This window comes from Cheilinus undulatus, linkage group 7 (genome assembly GCF_018320785.1).
Source record: "Cheilinus undulatus linkage group 7, ASM1832078v1, whole genome shotgun sequence".
NCBI lineage: Eukaryota > Metazoa > Chordata > Actinopteri > Labriformes > Labridae > Cheilinus > Cheilinus undulatus.
The window spans coordinates 26,502,715-26,519,461 of NC_054871.1; the positions used below are offsets into that span (position 1 = coordinate 26,502,715).

At 39.6% G+C, this 16,747-nt stretch overlaps 1 protein-coding gene across 2 annotated transcripts in view; it reads left to right on the forward strand.

Annotated features, from left to right (window-relative positions):
* acbd6 (acyl-CoA binding domain containing 6) overlaps positions 1 to 16,747 on the forward strand; it is a 49,836-nt gene that overhangs the window by 10,135 nt on the left and 22,954 nt on the right. The window contains exons 5-7 of one of the 2 annotated variants that reach the window (XM_041790660.1): positions 4,393 to 4,498; positions 7,899 to 7,988; positions 14,251 to 14,401. In XM_041790660.1, coding sequence (XP_041646594.1) covers positions 4,393 to 4,498; positions 7,899 to 7,988; positions 14,251 to 14,401 — 347 coding nt within the window. The remainder of the gene's footprint in view (positions 1 to 4,392; positions 4,499 to 7,898; positions 7,989 to 14,250; positions 14,402 to 16,747) is intronic. The other variant, XM_041790659.1, reaches the window with a different exon arrangement.

Below are 16,747 nucleotides of genomic sequence, written 5' to 3' on the forward strand. Positions count from 1 at the left end.
CCACTTATTAAACACTTAGGTCAACCTGGTCAGAGCCACTATCTAGATGCTGCGTTCGATTATGTCCAACGGACCCAAACAGCAGTCAGGGCCCTGAGACATCACACAGATCTGATTTATGTTAATGAAAAATATTCTCCATTTACTTCTGCCTGGCAGACTTACTCAAGCTTAAAAAGCTCATCTTCATTTCAATGAGAAAGGAGCTCTTTTTGGAGATGAAAATGAGATGTGTGAATCCTGCAGGTTTTCCCTCTAAATGGCTGTATATGATTAGTATGCACGGGGTAAAAAAAAAAAAGAACCGGCCAGAGTCTCCCCTTTTTAATTACGTTACGATTCGGTGGGCACTTTTGGGGGGGCTGATGAAGACATGCCGGGTACAGCAGAGGGAGACAGGTACAGAAGGTTTCCTAGAACACACCCCCTCCTCCTGCAGCACCGATGCCTCGAGGGATTCCAGTAAGGAGGAAGTCATTAGCACGGCACGCACACACGCTTATGCACTCGTAAACATACACTCGCTGCTATACATCGGCGCCATTGCATTTGAATTCATGCATAACCTGCTGGAATTGTCACACTCACTGCTCTGCTGCATTTCAATTTCCTCTCTCTCACTCACACATGCTCTGTATTAAACATCCCAGCACCTGTTAACCACACAGTTAATTGCACTGCTCCTCTAGAACTGTGTGTGTGTGTGAGGAGCAGCGGATTGATTAGCAATATCCCTGGACTAGTGAGCTGATCAGCTTGTGATTGAGGAGGCTTTGAATGCTACATTTGTAATCCTCTCTCCCACCTTGAAAGAAGTTTCTTCAGGCTTTGTTGTTCTGACATTTTTCTGGAAGCGTCTGCTGAGTTATTTAAGTTTTCATTGTTTCCCCCAACACCATGGAGCTGGGCCACATAGGGAGCGTGGACCGGGATCCTATAGGGGGATGTGATGACGGATTGTGTAGACCAAGGTGTGTATGTGTGATGGATGGCGTGACGGTGGTGGTGTTGATAAGGGTGAAGCTCAGGCCAGGTAGATGAGTGTTCTCCACCACTGCGGCCAGTTTAGCCTGATGGATGAAGGACATATCTGCAGCTACACCGGACCAGACGCACACATGTAAGCGCTCCCACAGACACATTTACACACACAACCCTTGGTACCCCTGCTTTTGTGATGACAGAGTAGCCTGTGACCTTCCCAGCATGCATTGCGGCATTGTTGATGTCACGTCGTTTACAGGACCCACATTAATCATCTGTTTGTTTTTAGCCTGTGTGTCTCACTGTTGTATTAAATACATACAGGTGTTTGTTTTTATTAATTGATAACTTTGCTTCTTTCTGGTATATTTTATCACCTTATAACATACTTAAATGTGTGCTCTTGCTGTGTATAAGTTAGCAAATGTCAGGCCAGCCCCGTCTGACCATCGACGAAAGACTGATGAGCTGGCCTATTGATTAGTTGCCAGGGGAGACGGATGGCGACCACACATCAGGGACACTCTGGGTCACCGTGGCCATCAGACAAGGTAGTGGGTGTGGCCCCTTCGTGGAGACTCATGAATAAACATAGCGCTGGTAATCAGGAGTATGTAAATGAATGTGCTCATACATAAGCCAGCAGCAATAAAAGTGTAATGAGTTATTCATAATTCATCACAGGCTGATGAGGAGGAGGAAGAGGGAGGGGACCAAGCAAAGAATTGTCAGAGAAGCTTGTAGATGAAAATCTGAAGAAAGAGAAGTGCAGAGCTTCATTAAAGAACAAGCAGAAGACAAAACTTTGTTTGTGTCTGCTGTCAGAAAACAATTAAATGAGATAGTTGTGAGGTGTTGCTCCACACGGGGGGGTAAGTTGTGCTTGCTCTAGAGAGGCGTTGTTGAAGGGCAGTGGGTCAGGAATTTTTGCTTAGTATCAAAATGACCTTTGTTTCTTTGAACAGATTTATCAGGATTGAAAAAAGTTACATGTTACAAAAACTAGATAGCCAGCTAGATACTAAGGCTGGACAATTAATCAAAATTTAGATTTAATTGCAATATGGCCTACTGTTCAAAACGCAGATGCTTCAGTATGAAAATACCAGTTTGATTTTATGCTCTACACCAGTGGTTCTCAATTGGTGTGCCTTGGGAATTTCTACAAATCTACAATTACTACAGCTATACAATTACTAATGATACTGTAATGTGTTAAGATGCTATTTTGCATTGACATGTTGTGGTGTGCCTTGAGATTTTGGGTTTGTTTCAGGTGAACCTCAGGCAAAAAAAGTTTAAAATCCACTGCTCTATACACATCCTGCAAACAAGCATCTATTTTTTCTACAAGAGTTTGCAAAAATCCTTTTCTTTATTTTTGTATATGTCATTCCTATTAAAAATAAGAATGACATAGAATAGACAAAGTCAAGACAAAAACTCACATTGCATATGCAATATAAGTAAAAAAAATTAACAATTACATTTTTTAACCTATTAAGGATCAGAGTGCATGAAAAGTCTTCATTCTAATGGAGCAAAAGGGAGGAAAATGAAGACAAAGAAAGACAGACAAATCAAATAAACTATCTTTGCTTATTTTTCAGACTTTTGAGACAAAATAAGCAAACCTGAATGCATTAGATTCAAGCAGCCCTTACAGTTTTTCTTCATAAGGCCATTACAGTATTTCAAGTTTTTGAAGAGCCATTTCATTAAGCAAAAAATCCCCTAGATCGTCATATTTTGTACAATGCAGAAGAAAATAGGACTTACTTTCCACTTCAGATCTCACCACACACGCTCTGTTTCTTCTTTGATTACTCTTGAATCGACCATCCTCAGTGAAATTAAATTAGTAACTTGATTCCTTTTGTTTTATGAGACCCTTTGTACATTTTTATGAGGGTTAATTTGTTTTGTTTTTGTAAGAGAATTATATTTCAAGTCTGATGTTTACACAGCTCCTAAATATGACTGATATTTGATGTTAGGTCAGAGGTTATTGGTGTTATAATTTTATAACTGTCATCTAACAAGAATTTTTGTTTCTTTGCAAAGACAAGACATAGCCTTAAGTTTGAAATAGATGCTCTCCCTTTGGGGGGAGGGGATGCACCACTTTAAGGCCACATTGTTGAATTTCTATCACTGATTAAAATTTTCCCCATAAATTGATAAATGAAGTACAAACATGTAAGGGGTTACTGCTACAAAAAATGACCATTTCTGATAAAGATTAAGAAACAGTTGATTTTTTAAAATTTGTATAGGACAGGGCAAAAACATCAAACTGTATTTTTTTTCTGTATAAAAATGTCAATAGTAAAATGGAGCAAAAAAAATCTGATTAGTTACCTTTTTCAAATTGACCTTGATGCTTTATGCTAACAGGATTAGCATGGTCGGGTAACTGAGCCTTTACTATGACTGTGTTAAGGCCAAACACCAGACACAAAGCTAAGTAACATCCTCAGTCCAAAGGGGACAGCCTTTGGATCCTCCTGTGCATCTGGAGCCGATCTGAGCTAAAGGTCTCACGACTCTTAGTCCAGCGAAGCAAGCAGGAATCAAACAGGAATCGGGGGGTTTGGCATTGGGGATGAATGGCGTACTGCATGGGAGTGGTAAAGCTGTGAGTATGCAAGGCTTCAGTCAGACAATAGCGCACAAAATTCAATTAATGGGAATGGCCAGCATGAGTAAGAGGGAGGGGAAGGCGCAAAGCTTTAAATGAGATTTCGCCCCTTCTCTCCCATTCACCTCACAGCTTCAAGCTGTCCCCCTCCTCACAGCACTCCTGTCCCCAATGCCAGGAGGTGATTAGAGACAGATAATATCAGAGGTGGGATGTTGCCGCTGTGATTGTGTGTGTCTCATGCCAGTGATCCCGAGGGATATGGCACGTGTGGCTGCTGCTGTTTTTAATTTATTGAATAAAAACTCTGGTTAGAAGTTTCTCACTGTACAGGGCTTTTAAGAATCAAACACCAAAGCACATATTCTAACTTATTACTGTAGCTCTACATAAAGTTGTTTGGAATTAATTTACTCAGGTTACTCAGATATCGTCCAGTGGTGCAGAGTAGACTATCATACGGGCCCTCTAAGCATTGAAATACATGGGGAACACATCTTTAAAAAAAATGTACATCTTAGTAAGGAAATTTGATCGAACCTTGTATTGTTTTGGACTTATTAGTTAAAAGAAAGGTGCCAAGGTGAGTTTTTGATCATTCAGATCAACCAGATAATCCCATTTGCCTTCATTGTTTAGTGTAGAGGTCCTTTAAATCCAAGACTTGCATAACTCAACACCTGGAAGAGAAAAAAAACACTAGAGGAATTACTTTAATTTTCCCCTCTAAGTCCCTCTTTCTGTCTCTGTTTTGTGTTTGTGCTCAGGGAAGAAGATAAGAACATCTTTGACTACTGCAGAGAAAATAACATCGACCACATCAGCAAGGCCATCAGCTCCAAGAAGGTGGACGTCAACACTAAAGATGAAGAGGTAACTAGGAAACAGTGACAGTGAGAGCTGCTGTTTGAATGCTGTGCATACTGCCACCCAACACTATAAGTTTTAATCATGATATGGCTATGTAGGAACAGTGAGGAGGGATTTACCCTGCTAAATAGTCCTTTGACCATAAGCAGTCTGTGCCAGCAGCGGGGTTGGTGTCCTGTGATCTGCTGCTGTCTATAAAGAGGTCAGGTGAAAATGATCAGTGGAGTATCACTGAAAATACAGGCCACTGGAGGATGCTTCATGCAGCTTTCTGCTCTTGTTACATAATGCCCTCAATGGTCTGAAGCTGCACACACCTGAGAACCACTCCTCAGCTTGAGATGTGTAAATTGTGTGAACGGCTATTACCATCACAACCTGTTTTCTGGATTGACCCCGAAATCCATTCATCTGCTCTGAATTCATTACTGGCCGGGCCAAATGGCCTGCTCCCTGCCTCTCTTTCATCCCAGCCGTGCTGCACATAAGCGGGCAGCGGCTGGAGAGTTCCCAGCCAAAGGCCAGATGGTTGCGAGACCTCTGCAGAGAAGGCTTTGTCTGTCAGCTGCTTTTGTTTGCTTCACCTGCAGCGTGGCTCAGTAAACAGCAGAGGGCAGTGGTGATGTTTGACATCAGCTGGAAGCCTGATCTGCTCCTATAGCCTAGATAGAGAGAGAGGCAGGCAGAAAGTCTGTTCCTGCTCTTTTTGGGTTATCCACCTAATATCCACCTGTGTTTTTTGTTTCTGGTAGCTGCCAACAAAGTATTAACAGCGCTACATGTAAATCAAAGATCTTATCTGGTCTTTTATATCGATTCCAAATTACCAATGTTAGCTTCAGCCTTGATATCCTTATAAACTGAGTTTTCAGGAAAAAATAAGCAGCAATCACTATTATAATTGTGAAAATGACAAAGATTCAGGGAAGCAAAGCAGTGATACAGTAGTCATGTTGTTACATTAATCTATGAAAATTGCTGAATTAGTTCACAAAAAATAAAGCAACAACATAGTAAAAAACCTGGAAGGGCATGCACTTTTGAGAATTATTATGAGGTCAAAGCAGAAGGACGCTGACAGTGTCAGGTTTAATTTGTATTTATTGCAGTTTGGGCTGGGCAGTAAAAGGATGAAAGAATGAGAACCAGCAGATTGTTTTGTTTTAAATCATGAAGTAAATTATCAAACTCTTTGGTTTTGAATGCAAAACTTAAAAAAAAAATTTCTTGCTAGATAATGTTCATTAAAAACTCTGTGTTTTAATTACTTAATTCTTTGTTGACATTCCAAAATGATTGAAAGCTTATTTTATAGCTTGTTACACCTGATTATTCTCATGCAGTGTAAGACAGCTGGTAGGTTGAAGGTTGATAAAAATTAATTGTGTTAACTTCAAATTTCAGAATAGCTATTTCAGCTTTATTTTCTGAGTTTTTTGTTTTAAGTAAACAGTACTCAATCATTCTAACTATTTATTGTCATTCTACTCAAATTGTTCAACAATCATCCCTTAATCGCCAGAGTTACCCCAGAATGCCTTTGGGCATTAGACATTTTTGCACCATGAGCAAAGTTGCTGATATAGTCAGACTAGCCACTGTGGGTAGGAACCATATTACACAGTGGATGGTAAACTGAACATGATGGAAGAGGACTTCCTGTGCAGTGTGCAACTCTCAGTTATTGTCACTTGTAGTCAATGAAGTTGGCTTGCCTTGAGTGGCTTAAATGTTCAGCATTAAGGTTTGTTATAGAAATAAGGGAAAATTGCAGTGGATAAAGACCATGTAACTTTACTTACACATGTTGTTATAAGTTGGATTTAAACAGAATTTTTAAGTGTTGGAAGTTTACACAGTGTAGTTAAACTTAAAAAAGTAAGTTAACCTAAAACTTAAATATACAAGTAAGAATGAAGTTAATATAACTTAAAAAGGTTAAGTACCTGCTACTAAACAAATACTGTTTTTCAAGTCAAAAACCTTAAAATATGTAATGTACAGTGCTTAACGAATTTATTAGACCACCTGTCGTATTTGTCTCAAAGACGATCCAGCATCATGAAGTGCTTTAATGCAGACTCTTTCATTTTCAGTGAGCTCTCCACATTTTACCATTTTGAACAGGAATGAGGGATTTCAATCTGAATTCACCGAAATTTGAGCCAGCTCACTGGGCTTCTCTGAGATGTCAGAAATTAATCAAGCATTACATTCAACCACTAAAAGTAATTTTTCTGTTCAGGAATGCAAGTAAATAACTATAATTTGACATATTAATCAAGAAATATTAATGTGCTTTACTATTTTTTCAGTTTTTTTGTAAATCATTAAATTTGAAAATTCATGGTTAACAATAATAATGATATTTTAGCATTAAGAGTATCATTTGGGTTACAGAGCTATTACATATTGGTGTATTAACCATTGCAGAATTACACCATAAAATATTCTTATCTTAAAAAATACTGATCCAAATGTAACTGAATTCAACCTTTCTCATCTTTCTCCCTTATTAATCAAGATGTGATCACCATCAGTCAACCCCAAAACTTAGAATAATTTAAGAAATGCATGCTTGAGACATTTAATGCTTCAAAACACCTTTTTTTCAAATACCTGCATCACTTCAAAACTTTTGTGTGCTGTACCTTTAGATGCAGTAAACTCATGGTGGACAATGTGACATGCAGCAGCAGCAGCACACCTGAAAGAGAGCTAGAAAGACCTCATAGAGAAGAGAGAGAGAGAGAGAGAGAGAGCAACTTATTTGTATTCTGGCCTGGCTCATAAGTCTCCATTTTAACATGCAGCTGAGGTGATCAATATGATTTAAGCAACAGAATTAGACTTGGAGAGTTTGCTTTACCTAATTGGCCCCACTGAAAAATGAGCTCCTGTGGTTTTATTAGAACAAGGATCTTGGACCTAAGGAGAGTGTGTATTTGTTAGTAAGAGTGTGTCACTGTGTGTGTTTATGTGAGATAGAATCAGGGGTTGCAGATCGGAGGGCTGCTCTTGTTTTGGGATCAGTGTCCCATCAATCACGATTTACAGACCGTGTGCAGGTTACTGTGATCTGTACGTGAGCTCAAACCACCTTTGCGCACACATGCAGTGAAACACACAAACACAGCAGCCCACGTGTCTTTGCTCTGTTCACAGGTTGGTATAGAATTAAGGTCTGAAGACTGAGCTCTGAACTGTTTCACATTATTTATTCTGTCTGAAAGTAAAGAAACAGATTGAAGTATGAGTAATCTTTGTAGAGGCCAATAAAGACATCAGACCGCATGCACTCTCATTGAAACATGCCAGTGCTGTTTAATAATTGCATATGCATTTAAACTTTTTGTGCGGAATCAAAGCATATACCTAATAATCGTCTGGTTTAAATTTGCAGGGCCGGGCTCTCCTTCACTGGGCCTGTGACAGAGGACACAAGGAGCTGGTGTCAGTATTACTGCAGCACAAAGCAGACATCAACAGTCAGGTGAGCAGCATTTTTCTCGTTTTTCTCTGCTAAGTTTGTCTTTTCTGAGCTTTATGTTTCCACTTTTACATAGACTTAAACCGACCCTTTTGTTGAAAAGTCCATTGTGTAATCAAAAAAGGTTGACTCTGTCCCCTGTGTACAGAGAGTGTTTTCTTCGATGCATGCGGCTCGGGTCCAGATTTTGTCTGTGGCACCTTTCCCTTATGTCATTCCCACTGTCTCTCTCTCACTCTCCAGTTTTCAGCTCTCTCCACTGACCTTTCTACAATAAAGGCATAAAAGCCTAAAATGTAATAAAAAGATAAGACTCTGTTGAAAGTGAGAAATTCAGTTGTTTTGCAAAACGTATGTATCGATTTAAAATTTTATTATAGCAAAACCTTTTAGAAAAGTTGGCAATAACAGTCTGGATGTCTGATGGAAATTCACCAGATCCTATTAGGCTGGGTTTATTTTAAACAATCCTTTAATAACACACTTTTAACTTGGTTAAAGCACTTTTAATCCCTAAAATATTTTTCTCTAATACAAGTTGGTTAACAAGGTTTGAGTGAGACTTTTTCCTTCATCAGTGGCTAAAGTAAAGTAACTGCACTTTGTTGAGAAGCCAGTACCACATGTGGAGATGTGTTTGAGTGTCTCATGGTTGTATCAAAGATAAAGCACTTCTGCTCATATGCGAAACCAAAGCAAATAGTAGCATCCCCATAGCTCCTCAACTTCCATCCCTCCCAGAAGGTCACCTTTAATTCACTTTGTGCTGCAGACAAATCCCTCAGGGCTTTAGCAGACAGAGTTAGCTGGTAGCTAGCCTACTGTTGAGCCTCCCCGAGGTTTTAGCAGCATCTAGGAGGCTTTAGCTTTGGCTGTAAGCTGGCTCAGCTGCACATCGGAGAAATTACTCCTCCTCTCCTCTGCCCAGCAGTACAACTCTGTGCAGTTCAGTGCGCCGCACACTGAGGCTTTAACTGTAAGGCCAAATCAATTGGAAGTAATCAGGCAAATTGTTTTACGTTGCACAACCCACATAATCAGGACATTTCACAAATGACTTTCTCTTTTGTAGTCATGCGTGGCCTCTTTTGTTTGAATGCTGGCCGGGAGGGGGGGATTTGTGGCGAATTGTTCATAAAAGACTTAACAGTAGGATAACTATGAAACACTTTACTAATGATTTAGAGCCATATCAAGATAATGACAGCAGAGGAGGATTGGTGTATGGATGGAGGCTTTTGTCCTTCTGCAAGATGCATCATATTTTCGGTCATGTATCTGTCATTAAGATTTAAATGATATCAGCATGTGCCAAGATTTGTATGCAAGCGGGGAAGGAAACATAAATCTTTGGCCAGGTGGGGCTTTAGTATATAGAAAGTATATCTCAACTGGTAGAGTTGTTATTTTATATACCGAGGCTGCAGTCCTTTTTGCACTGGTTGAAGGTTCAACTCCCAATCCTGACGCTGCTCGCTGCATTTCATCCCCCTGTCTTCCTATACACATTTACTGTTGCTCTATTTCTGTCCTTCTGTAATTGAAGTAATGAAGTATGGTGAGGTTAGCATCTCTAACTGGAACTGGAGCTTTAATCAGGGTGAAAGGAATTATGAATGGTTCCAAATACCTGTTTGTTTTTGCATAAAATCTCAAAGTGTATGCCGAAAGCTGAAGATAAGGAGGAATTTAACCTTTCGGTATGACAACAAGTCAAAGCACACATCCAGATCTACAGAAGAATGGCTTAACCAGAAGAAGGTAAAAGTTTTGTAATGGTCCAGGAAAGGCCAGACCTAAACCCTGCTTTAAATCTGTGGGTGACCTGAAGAGGTCAGATCTGAGCGCTTTTGCAACGAAGAGTGCACACATTTTGCTTAGTGGAGGAAGGTAGCGCTGATAGACTCCTACCCAAAAGGACTTAATGCTGTAGCAATGTGTGTGCAAATTTATGTAACCAGGTTTTTGTTATTTTTATTTTAAGTTTGTCCTCCTACAATATTTTGGATATTTTTCAATTGAGTTGTGTATTTTATATGTTACATTTAAGGAAGAAAAAAATGTGTAATGATAATGATGCAGCAAAAATGTGGCGTTATAAAAGGGGTGTAAAAATGTCTGTATCCACTGTATCATGATATTCCAACCATAAGAATGAAGTGAGAATCAGAGTATACTGACAAAATGATGCAATGCAAGGCGATACAATACCATAAAACATAAAAGGATGTGATATGATACAATACCGTGCGATACAACACGATGCGATACGATATTATGGTACCATGCCAAATGATACATTTTAATATGATACGACACAAAACGTCAGGGTACATCGTTCATGATACAATATGATGTGATGCAATGGCCATATGATACTATAGGACAACGTGATGTGATACTATATGATATGGTAGCAAACAATGAAATATGATGCAATGTGATATAGGAATGGGTGGTAATACAGTAATGCCGTATACTGGGGTAATAAAAAATAGCCAAAGTAGTGCTTGAATTCTACTATCATTAAGACATGTAATGAGGGAATATTTATAATAAATTCCTTTAAAATATGTGTCCTTTGCAGAAAAACTAACTGTGTGTGAAGATGCTTTAAAAGTGATGAGAGAACCCCTGCTGTTTAAATCTGTTTAAAAGCACGCTGAACATTTCTTCACATTCCCAGGTCCTATATAGTAATAGTTGATCATTATTAATCATATATCTTAGGTGAGAAAGTGAAGGGAGGAGGGAGGAAAAGAGGGTGTGTATGTGTCGTTGATGGAGAGAAAAATAGAGGAACTTCATTTGATCCTCTGTCCTAATGTTGTTTTTAAAAACAATGCTTCAACTTTAAATCACTTCCATCCTGTACATGTCGCCTCACAAACATTGTTTCTCTAGACTCGTAGCATTTCATTACAGGTATGAATGAAGTCCCTGTAGAGGTGCATGCACAGTTCCACCACCATTGTGAGAAATCCTGAAGCAGTGAAGCTGTGAGTCAAAGCGGAAGTTAAATCTGTTTTAGGTGCCATGTAATTTAATATGAAAATATTGATATTTAGCAACAATACAATAGTTGTATCACTGAAGTCAGGACAACAATGTCTAGCTGTATCTATATTTTGTCCCCACCCTAATCAAAAGGTACCCCAAACTGACACATTCAGGCCTTTGGGTCCTTCACCTTTCTGTCTGTCAGGTGTCAGAGGAAGCCAGCCGTGATCAGGGCTGAATATTAAAGACACTGGACCTCTGCAGCAGAGCTACTGGGAGCAGATTTATGAGGTGGCAAGAGGTGGCTGAGAGAAAAATATAGTCAGCTAAATCATACCACTCTGTCGCAATGCCAAATTATCTCACAGTGCAAAGCTTACAGAACGATATGGCCCTCATTAGACGCTGCTCAGACATCCTTTTGTTTTGTTTGCTTCTCGGGGCTGAGGCCAGCATGGAAAGGGGAGTACCTATTTTGTTGTGTTACAGAAAAACCTTGTGCCACATAAAACAAAGAGTTTGGAAGGTTGTGTTTTTTCATGAGAGACATGTTTGGGATGTTTGCAGGCTATTAGAGCGACCAGTAATCTCTCTTGACCTCTACCAACGGCCGAGCAACCAGTAAATAAAGACCAAACATGATTTATCCTTAATTTGTTGATTAAAAAGGGGAGGGGGACTAGAGAGTTTAAACAAAAAGTATTATTATTTGCCCGGCAGAGGAGGAAAATCGTTTGAAATTAATCAACTGATTGTTTTAGTGAATTGTTCCCAAACCCTGGTAACCGGCATTAAGGGCTCGTTTGATAGTTAATCCTGGATCAAGGCGGGATGGACGACAATAGGTAGAGCTGTGTGGGTGTGTTTGTACCACCTGCCAATTGTAGCTCAGGCCTTGAATGGTGTTGGTGCTGGACATTAAACCCCCCTCCTCTCTGCTGTATCACTGCCCCCTCAGCTAATACATGCAGAGAAAGTAGGGCACAGAGCACAAACTGTGGGAAAGATGACAAGGAAAGCTCTCTTAATGTAATAATGGAAATTAAAGCTTAAACACTGGACTTATAGTCTGTGTTAGAATGTGTTTAAGAGCATTAATGAGGCTTTAGCTTAAGTTTAGCACATTCCATCATATCATAGCAGCAACAAAAAGCAGATGAGAATTTTACACTAATTAGGGTCGAGTTTTCTTTTGTACCACTTGAAGGAATATAAGTATTATAAATAATCATAATCAAAGTCCCATAGGGGTTGACTGTAAAAGCCACAGAGCTGACCTTTGAGGATTTTTTTTAAATCAAGTTTTTTTTTAAATGAATCCAAGCATTTCAAAACTGTTTTGATGCAGGAAACGACTGTAACTGTGATTAAACCCTCAAAAGAAATCTAGTGCTGAAAGCTGGTTGTAGAGTTCAAATGATTACAATTTTTTCCCTGAAGCAACTGCAAAACAGTAAAGGGAATCGAAAAAACTATGTATAACAGCATCACAAACAAGCAATTAAGACAAACAAAATAACAAGAGTTTAAGTTCAATTGGTTTTTATTTGTGAAGATTTTCCAGACCTACCATAAAAGTTTATGTAAAGGCAAAAAAGAGTAGTGCTTTGGGAAGCCTCCAAAAACCTGTCTCTAGTACTGAAAATTTGTTACAAAAACTGAAATGCTGCTGCATTATGAGGGGACCTTAACATCCTGGAAAACCTGGAATCAGTTCACCAATCTTTCAGTCATAGAAAATACATGAAAAATGAAAACAAAGTGTCACTGAAAATCGTATGCTGTCCTGGATTTTTAAAATCACTTTCCTTATTCCATATTTAAGTATCCCAAAACAGGTAGAATTATCATCAGAAAATAATGTTAAAAATCATATCCAAAGGGATAATAGTTTATGGGCTATGCTCACTGTAGTCTATATTAGGTGTCATTTTGTTCTCTATATGGTTGAATAACATTATATTGTTTGGAATGTGGGGCACATTAGCACTGTTAGCTCAAAATTAGCCAGTTAGCTGATTAGCTATAACTACCATAACTACCATAACTCCTCTACTGAAAACACCATCATATCATCGAAACAAATAATTATCCTTGTTAAAACTCTATATTACAACTGAAAATTGAGTCTAACTGTCAGCTGTCCCTTATTAGTCCTCATAAACTGATGATCTCAACTGTAACCATTGCTAAAACAGTAAATCCAACCATTGCGGTTTATTTAAGGTAGTCCTGAAGAAAGTAGATATATTGATTACTGCTGCTGATTAGCCATGAACACCTGGCTACGGGAAAGTGAGACGGTGTTCTTGCAGTTGGCCCTAACAATCCACATCTTTCTGCATGACATGATTCTGAATACACCTCCACTTCATCTGAGAATTGGTCATAGGTAGTTTTACCCACCTATTGAAGTCCACAATGAATCTTTGCTCGGCCCAGCACTTGCATCGGTATTCACAGTATCCAGCTATCCACAGTTCCCTTTGCTTTGGCTTCTTTATTACCTGTGGTGTTAACTAACTCAAAATCCTTACATTCAGTCGATTTCCCTGCATAGTTTTCAGTCACTCTGAAGTCCCCCGGCTTTGTGGGATGTCATCCACATTGATCACATGAAATTTGCCGCCTAAATTAGCCATGTGCTGCCCACGTAGACAAACAACCCCAGCACCAAACAGGAAGTAGGTCTTAGTTAAAATACCTAGAGTTTATGTTAAAGGATTCTTGCAGCATATCTTGGTAACACAGTATATAGTATGCATTTATTCACTATTTACTTATTTGTTCATTGGCATATTTTTCAGCTGGACAGTATTTGGTTCAGTTAATATTTTAAACTTTAGGACACCATCCTGTGAAGCCAGCCAAAGACAGATAAATGCCAGCTAGCGTCAACTCTGATGTGCAGGGCTATTTCTTCTCCATAACCAGCTGCTTGCAAACTAGTAGGCAGACAGACATGAGACACAAACAGATTATTATATTTACTCTGTTCAAAACAGCCAATAGGCCTTTGTATTAGCAGTTCTTAAATAGAAGTTCAACCGGTAAAAATGATAATGATTAAAACAAAATCATGAAATCTCGGATTAGCAGTCATTTAATGTCCTAAATACTTTATATCATAATGTTTGATTTTCAGTGGTCAGGCAGTGTGTTTGTTTGTATCCGCTCTCCCTGTGGTCCTTCTCCATCCAGACGGTGTAATCCCACTCTTTGAGCTAATCCTCATCCCACACACATTTAACTTTTGGTTTTTCAGGAGGAAATCCCAAACCTTCCTCTGACCCTCCTTAACAGGCTGTTGTGTTACCATGGTGATATGCATGAACACAGAGGACATGCCCGTTCAGAAGAAATTGGAGTCGAAGAGGAAGGACTTTGGTTCAGAGGTGCTGCAGACTACAACAAAGGTCAGCAGCGGCACACAGCGCGCCGTCTTAGTCAGGGTGATTACTGAGAAGGTGGGCGACAAAGGTGGGATTAGTTTGACAAAGAGGAAGGACAGGTGAGACACAGGTTACCACAACACAAACACAAAGCCAGGAAGGAGACATTGTATAGGTTTTAAGCAAAATGTAGTTTCTCACATGCTTTAACACAACTTAGGCTACTTTTTTCTCCTTTTTGGTCCGTCTCCCCCTTTTTACCCTCTCCTCATTACTCTCCCCTGCCCCCCTACGTCCCTCGTTCCCCTTCACTCCATCCCTCCCCTGCTCTTCTCCATCTCTACTTTGTATTAAAACAACATGATCCATGAGGCGGGGAGGGCGACTCGCAGCACCAGTAATTCTAATTAATCCAGCGTGGTTGCACAGCCGCGGCAGGCCCCAGGCGCTCCCAGTCTATCAGATAGAAATTCATAACTTAATTGAGGTCAGAGCCTCGAGCCGGCAGAACAAAAGTCTCCAGCCAGGACCAGCTAGATCAATAGTAATAAATATCTGACTGGGCGGCCCACAATTGGTGGCCAGAGAGCACACAACAAGTCTCCTACACGTTGTGTGTACGTAGAACCTGCAGGGACGTCTGAGCAGTATGTGGCTGTTTGTTTGTGTGAGAGGAGTGAGACATCATGTCTAGCTGTGGAATTTTGTTTTAAATTTGTGATTCTTAAATTTCTTTAAGATACAGTTCTTATACTTGAGACACATTGTGGTTAACACGTGATTAACCTGTTGTGGAAATGTCTCCCTTATGGTTTGGATCTATGATATTATACTAATGTGGGTGGTGTGGATGACCTCCAGCTGTTGATTGTATTTTTCATAATTTTCAATACAAAGATTGTTTTTGAAACGGCTGGTCCCCATGTTGGGCATATTTCCAACCATTTAGGTGCCAAAGCATTGCCAATTTTTTAATGCAATTTGGATGTGTTTGCAGGGTTTTTCCCTTTTAAAACTCATGGTATTGCTATTATATAATTTTTACCTGTATCAAGAAATATTTTTCAATACAGTCTGGCTGCAGAACTGTAACTGCTGTAACTAACTGCTGTAACTCTCTGACAGCTCCTCTTACAGACCATTCATGTAAGACGCCATCTTTGTCAGAACCGAAGTGTCGTAGTTTGCTGGTACAATGTATTTCCAGTTTTGGCTCAGAGGCCTGGATGGCAAAAAGAGCTTAGGAAGGAGGTGGCAACCGTTGAACGTTGTGGAGCTGCAGCACAGGCTTTTTAATTGTCCATGTTTTCAAAAACAACACATTGTTACATCACCTTAAAATCACAGACAAATTTGTATATCAAGGTAAACTGCAAGATGTTGTCCCTTGTGACCCATATGCAACACTGTGACACCAATTTATATGCTAAGAAGAGCACAGTCACTGACAGGGCGTTCAGATTCAGAAAACTTTATTGTCTGCCATGACAGAAAATTGCCATGACAGCATAAATAGATATATATATATAAAATATTTTGTGCAAATATGCCTTATATGAGTAGTGATAACAGGAGTTGTAGGGGAAATGTTTATCTAAGATGTTTCTGGCAGTAGGGATAAAGGAATTTGGTAACTGTTTTTCTTGGCTAGGGGGACTGTAAAGCAATGTCCTTTTTGTAAAAGCTGAACAGTTTCATGTAGTGGGTGTGTGGGATATGCTGTGATGTGGTTGCCTTTCTTTTTAACTGCTTGGGTATGGAGGTCTGACAATTGACTTTGATTTTCTCCACTTATTTTACTTACTTGGTTAATGATCCAGGAAAGCTTTGATTTGTTTTCAACTGAAATAAAACTGAACCAGGATGTGATATTGAAGGTGAGTACTGGTTCTATGAGTGAGCATTACTTCACTGATGTTTCCAGTCAGTATTCTGAGGGTATCATGTTGTCAAAGGCTGTAATATTTTGCTTTGTTTTGCACATTATGGCCATTTCTTGTCACAGTGGCCATGGGTTTGAATCTAGCCTTGGCCCTCTGGTGCCCACACAAAAGCTTCAAAATCACATTTCAGTCATATGACTACAATAGTTTCACATTTTTACTGCAGCAGCAGAACATAGTGTGAGTTAAACATCTGGGCTCAGATCTGATCACTCCTGACTGATTGTTTTACATGCAAAAATTTGAGTTTTAATCTACTGAAAAAGTGTGAGATAGCCCTGCGATTGACTGGTGACCAGTCCAGATTGTACCCCGCCTCTCGCCCAATGACAGCTGGGATAGGCTCCAGCCCACCCGCGACCCCGAATGGGATAAGCGGTATAGAAAATGGATGGATGGTGTGAGGGTAAGTGAGGTGTTTGTGGAT